At 35.0% G+C, this 6,783-nt stretch overlaps 1 protein-coding gene across 1 annotated transcript in view; it reads left to right on the top strand.

The window, feature by feature from the left end:
• LOC106875429 (uncharacterized) overlaps window positions 1–6,783 on the top strand; it is a 165,297-nt gene that overhangs the window by 116,330 nt on the left and 42,184 nt on the right. Inside the window, exons 30-31 of the mRNA XM_052967659.1 lie at window positions 1,788–1,945; window positions 5,846–5,963. Of these exons, the coding sequence (XP_052823619.1) occupies window positions 1,788–1,945; window positions 5,846–5,963 (276 nt within the window). The remainder of the gene's footprint in view (window positions 1–1,787; window positions 1,946–5,845; window positions 5,964–6,783) is intronic.

The following is a 6,783-nucleotide window of genomic DNA, read 5'->3' as shown; positions in this document are numbered from 1 at the left end:
TGTATCTATGTATGTATGTATGTATGTATGTATGTATGTATGTATACATGTGTGCAAGTGTGGAGGATATATTTTGGTATTTATCAATTTAGGATTATTCATTTGGGATTAGCCAATGTTTCGATCTTTGGAAATCTAAATAATGGCAATAAAAGTTAATAACCCTTCGTTTCCTAAAGACAGCAAAAGAAAAATGAATAAATAAATATAATAAATAAAGGATAAAAATTGTTTTAAATAATAGCTTAAAAGGTAATGGTTATGTCTCTAGGTGATAATATGACTACAATAATGCTCATAAAAATTATGCGCAGAAGTAAAACTAATAATCAGGTTAATGGTCACAATGATTTCCTCCTGAGTCATGGAAGAACAAAATCATAAAGGGAATTAACATTATTGTTATATATGCATGACCTTTCGGGAGGCAGCATCAGAGTAAGGAAGGCAAAATGGTGCCATTTAGGAATTGAAGAAAGCACAAACTCAGATTATTGGTTGCTGAGCTCCATTTTAAATTAATATCTATACAAATTAATAATTCTATTAAATAGTACCTTAGGAAATCAATTTCTTTCCTAATCACAAGAGAAATGAATCAGCTGCCTTTAGAGTCGAAAAGGTGTCATGGATCTGACTTATGGTTAATTTACAGCGTATGCTATCTTCAGAAAGGTTTTTTGCTCACAAAGATTCAATGGAAAGTGAACGGGATTATTTGATGTTCATAGCTTTCATATGTGTACTAGCGCCATTAGTGAAGAGAACGAAATTGAATAGGAAATAGGAAGAGTTCACTTTTTAAAGGTCATTGAAGTTCAACAAGTCAAGTCCTGTTTCGTAGCATCTATTTTGTCATTGACTCAAAATTGAAAGAAGGCAAAAGTAAATGAGGTTTGATATAAGTTCATTTCGACAGCGAACTAGATACGAGCACTAACTCATGTTTATTTATGACATTCCACAGTAATAATGTAATAAGTACATCAGTTGCCATTGTTACTCAGTCGTTGGTCGTGAATAACGCCATGAAAATATTTATAAATGAGGTGCGTTGATGATTCAATTGTGATCGTGAATAACCACCTTATTTTAGTAAACAGATTGGATGTAGATTAAAACATTTTAAGAACTTATTTTGCACTCCATCATTTCTCTATATATTTCACATCTCTCTATAGTAATGAAAATAAAGTGCATAATAAAAATTTCAAGCACTAACGAAAATTAAGGAAAAGTCAAAACTTTATAACTATAAGAAATTTCCTCTGTTGAATAAAACAGATACTTGAAATAAAATAACCTTACACTACTCTCTTATAATAATGCGATGCTTAATATATCCATTTGAGGGAAATTTGTCCATCACATAAACGTGGAATAATAGAAATAAATGAAGAAGCTACAGATGGTTTGCATCAATAAATAGTAAATACATACAACTCAGGAAGTAATATAAGTTAGTTTGTCGCGAGGAAGAGACGCTGTCTGACATTTCGAGTAGGGTTCTTCCTCCAATGGAAGGCCTTGCCAGAAACGTCAGATTTCTGCACCTCCACCCGAATAACTAACTTATACAATTTTGTCAACTATTTTCTACTCACTTTCAATTTTGTTTAATGAAGCAGAAGGTTATATATTTATTGAGAAGACGAATGAATGTAGAGTTTGGGATTGTAGAAAAGCTTTAGGAATGCAGTTTCTATAATTATTAAATGATAGAGCGATCGTAATTCTATATGGCATAAAAAAATAACATTTCTAATTTTCATTGTCTTTTCTATCAGGTGCCCCATTTTTGAAGACCTCCCCAATGATTGTCGACTTGTTGATTTCCCAGGCGAACCATGCTGTGTTATTCCAGAGTGCAATTCCACTCATACTATTATACCAAAATATGGTAAACCCAAAAAAGGAGTCGGAAAAGTTACAAGTGATCCTAAAGGTGTGGTAATGCTTTTTATGCGAATAATAAATATTGTTTTTAGTCTAGACATAGTCTAACCTTATACTCTACTGAAAATTTGTTCATCTGTAAATGTAGTATTTAGAATGATTGACTTTATAAGACGCACATTTTAACGTCGATTTTGTTTTAAATTGCATTCATGGTGAAATCTAAGGTTAGTACTTCAAGTATATGTAACTTTCGTCGGTTAATATTAATGTAGAGTTCAAGAACTTGTGAACAGTGAGTAAGATACTATTGATTTCTCTTGTTTTCTTGACAAGGCCAAGTTTTCCAATTGAACAGACTGTGGCGTGGTACTGCCTATATTACCATAATTTTTGGACAATATGTCATGTTCTTGGCACATCACTTTCATTTAAATCGGTTACAGATCGGTGTCAAAGTAAACTCAACAAAAATAATCAGCATATGGAGCAAGTGAGACAAATCTCTGCATATTTTCACCAATAATAACGACAACACTGAAGACAGCAGCTACTAGCAGACTTGTCACAATGTCAGTCTGCAATCTGAGAAGTCAACGGTTCGTATCTCTATACGGGCATTACATTGTGACCTTAAACTACAGTTCATAGTAGTGTGTCCTAAGAAACAGCATTCTCTTACTCGGAATCTATCTTGGCTGTAACTAGAGCCCTTAATGAAGCATAGCTCAACACCATATGAAGACTATACACGCAGTATAAAGTAGACACTATATACGTAGTAAACTAATATATAAGTGTTAATTTTTTGCTGCTGTTTCCTCCATTATCGAACATCTCTGATTGAGTAGAACTATCACCAAATGCATTCCAGCCACGACTAATCTGTACTTTTTGTATCGTGTACTGTAATGTTCAATGTGTCTTCAAGACATGTTTGTGAACTATGATCTTATGATGTGGAAGCATGTACTTAAGTTGATGATCATCTGGTTAGTTACTGTGGATATGTGTAAGATGAAAATTTGCTGTATGAATACCAGAGGTATGAGCATGATGACGAGGGTAGGATGAAGTGGAAAGGCTAGGCGGTAATCATATAAATCACCAAGAGTCAGAAACTTTGACTGTTAGCTAAAGGTTAATATAGGGTCGAGAAAAGGGTTCAGTGTATTTGAAGAAATACACTGTTAGTCAGAGATAAAGCTAAGACAGATCACAAAACTATATGATTTATCTGCGATACTGATGAGAGAATAATGAGATAGAGACAAGAAAAATTGTGATTTGAAGTCGCTTAGGAGGACGACTTGGGGAAAAAGCAAATTATTATACAGATTGCCGAGCAACTGTTGGGTGTAAAAGAATTCAGAGAGAGGTAGTGATGGCGAATACACTTTTGAGAATAGAGAAGGGATAATAATTTCAACCACAATAACCAGTATTCTTTAACGCTAATGTCTAAACCAGAACATTGAGTGTTAAGGACATAGACTTCTGTAGAAACGGAGCGGGTGCTTTTCGAAAAGATCTTGAAATGTAGAGAAGTTAGAGATTGTGGTTACATAACTTGTTTTAGAGAAGTATAAATGATTCGGTTTACTTGTCAGTATGTAATGATGGTTATGACCAATGCTTGTCTGAAGCTTTTGGATAAGGGTGTGGCGAAAGAAAGTCCGTTAGATTTATTAAAAAATATTTTCGTATGGCTGTAAGATGTGATGAGTGTATAGTAATTCTTCTTGCTATAAGCAAATTCCTACTTTTTTCCACTTCAAACAACACCCGCTTCAACGGAGATTATATCACCTTTATTTCACACTAACTTTCCACATCCAAACCTGACCTATTCACCACATCTCACCAAAGTTTAGTTGACTCCTTGCCAGTAAATAGAAAACATCTTACAATGGGGGAGTGTGCCAATCTTGTCTCCTTCTGCAGAAAACATCACTGTATGCATTTAGAAAACATTGTCACACTGCACTTCATATACGTAAACAATGGAACTAAAATCACCATGAATACTTTAATGTTGATTTTCCACTACCACTATAGATTTCTTCTGGCGAAAACAAATGTTCAACGTAGCAAAGATTCCAATTCCAAAACTAGTCTATCACTTCAGATTCAGAAAATGCCTTACCTCCATCCCCACCCACCACCGACAGTTTCTTATCCTTTACAAAGAGACTACTGCTCCTGCAACTGTGATATTGACAAAGCTACTCGCATCAAAGGTGCTACAGACGTCTAGAATGTATTCAAAGATAATTTCATAGACTAATTTATATAAATTCACACACAGACACTAGTCTCTGGTCACGGATATGTCTATTATTGTGATATAAAACCATACACAATCTCCAGCCTGCGACCTTCAGGTACGCTGTCTCCATTCTGTGCTTTTATCATTGATGCTACAAATGCGTCTGGTTTCCCGGAGCTGGTTGATATCCTGCCAGCACTTCCTAAGGTACTCCTGGTTTACTCAGTTCTTTTCTTCTCCGCTTCTCATATTCGCAGTAACAGCTACGTCCACAACGTCATCCCTCTGGAATGTACGCCCTGCTCATGTTTTTTTCTCTGACAAAAGCTAACGAAAAAAGGAAGAAAATAGAAAAAACTACTCATGCCCTGAAGCTTAGACTCAACTACGTCTATCACTTTTATATAGTTAGCAAACAGGCGCAGGCGTGACTGCGTGGTTAGAATTTTGCTGCCCAACCACATGATTTCGAGTTCAGTTCCACGTGACTATGTATCGATACTATAATGGGAATGGAGAGGATGTGAAATAGTGTGTCAACGAACTGTTTGTTTTCAAACTGTAGGTTTATTCGTATTCCTTGCAACAAAGTCAACTCTCTTAAAGACACTTAGGTATGGCGATAATATATCGACCGCTCGTTGAACTTAAATCTCCGTTTTCTATGTGCAATAATGTATTTCAACACATCCTTTTCGTACTGCTGTCGCTGGTGGTGCTGCTAGTGGGGCTGCTGCTGGTGGTGGTGGTGCTGCTGCTGCTGCTGATACTGCTGATATCTATCATAATTATCATAAATTGAACGATGTCCGAAACAGCTGTCGTATATGATGAAACCTCGTAGCTTACCTGTAAAGCCCGTTCACTTTCAGTGTTCTTTGGGTATTTGCTTAATGAGAGAGACGGAAAATGGAAGATACGAGAATGTTTATTCATTACTACAATTGTTTCGATCCATCTACTATAGTTCTCTCACGGGTGGGGATACTGAACACTGGTTTAGGAGTATCCATCAGTGTAGATGTGCTTCTTCAGATGATTACAAGATGCATCTCGTTAATATATATATATATATATATATATATATATGGGAGAATGTACGAAAAAAAAAACAATAACAGACGAGGACAGGTAGTGTAAACAACAAAAGGATGTATTAGTATGACGCTCGGGAATACAGAAAGTCTTTAACGTTTCGAGCTACGCTCTTCAACAGAAAGAATACGGAGAAAACAAGGAGAAAAACACGGAGAAAAAAAATTGAATGGTGTTGGTCAACGGTCTAAGCACATACACGTGCTTACATACATAAGTTTCTATATATAAAAGATTGTCTAAAGCTAATATATTTTGGAAGTGCATATTAATCAATAGGGTTATTATTACTAAAGTAAACGTGATAGCGCGCGCGATTGCATATTCGCAGACTTACCTATATTCTCAAAAAATAAGTTGTCGAAGTCTGTATGTAAATAAGTTTCCACAATGATCTTCATCTTCAAACACATATATCTTAATGGTAAATAGGCTTCAAAATATTTGTCTACGCTGTGTTTACTAAATTAAGAACACACACACATACACGCACACGTATTAATTCTCAACTGTTACTTAGCTTGTGAGATATAATTGCTTTTTTTTTTAATACTAATAACAATATGTAATTGTTGTGTATTTTAGGTGGCTGTGTTTATACTAACGGCAAGAAATACAAAAAAGGTGAAACCTGGTTAGATGGTTGTGATTATTCTTGTGTTTGCACTAATGAAGAGAGTGGTGCCTATATTTGCGAAAGGAGGTAAATTTTATATTATAATATTATTCTATGATAATTAAATTTTGAAACATTGCTAAATTTAGACATATTTACAAAATAGTTAAATAATATTATTTTCTCTCACATTTGAAAAACCAAAAAAATCAAATGAAGAAAATGTACATATTTAAGATTGCATATACATTTCTATATTTCGAAATTTCGGCTTATTAAGTAAATCTAAATTAAATTTTCAACTTCCACAATAACGTTTCTTTGTTTATTATTTCTGTTTGGCTAGTGTCGAAATATTTTGAATAATATTCCTCACTATCCTGCGTTTTTGAGATTTGTGTTGATTTATGCAGAGCTTAGTGGAGAAATGCACAGATTAATGTAAATGTGGGCTGAAGTTGGGATTGTATTTTATGTAACTAGAAAAAATAAGCAAAAGTTATTTTGCAATAGATTGGTGTACGTTGCTTCGTAAAATATGTACCAGTTAAACACTGGGGGCGATGTAATCGACTTTTTCACTCCCCCGAACTTGCAGGCCATGTGTCAAAATTTGAAACCAATGCGTAAAATATCTACTAAGGCGGTGAACCGGCAGAACCGTTATGACACCGGGCAAAATGCTTAGCGGCATTTCGTCCGTCCTTACGTTCTGAGTTCTAAATATGCAGACATTTCCTCAGGGTCGATAAAATAATAAGTACTAGTTGAACACTGGAGTCAAATGTAATCGACTAACTGCCTACCTTGAAATGTCAGGTCTTGTGTCTACAGAAGAAAGGATTGCATAAAAATCTACTGTATCTCTTCTAACACACACACACACACACACACACACACACACACA

Source organism: Octopus bimaculoides, chromosome 4 (assembly GCF_001194135.2).
Source record: "Octopus bimaculoides isolate UCB-OBI-ISO-001 chromosome 4, ASM119413v2, whole genome shotgun sequence".
NCBI lineage: Eukaryota > Metazoa > Mollusca > Cephalopoda > Octopoda > Octopodidae > Octopus > Octopus bimaculoides.
The sequence above is the reverse complement of the archived record's forward strand: the minus strand, read 5'-3'. Positions and strand labels throughout refer to the sequence as shown.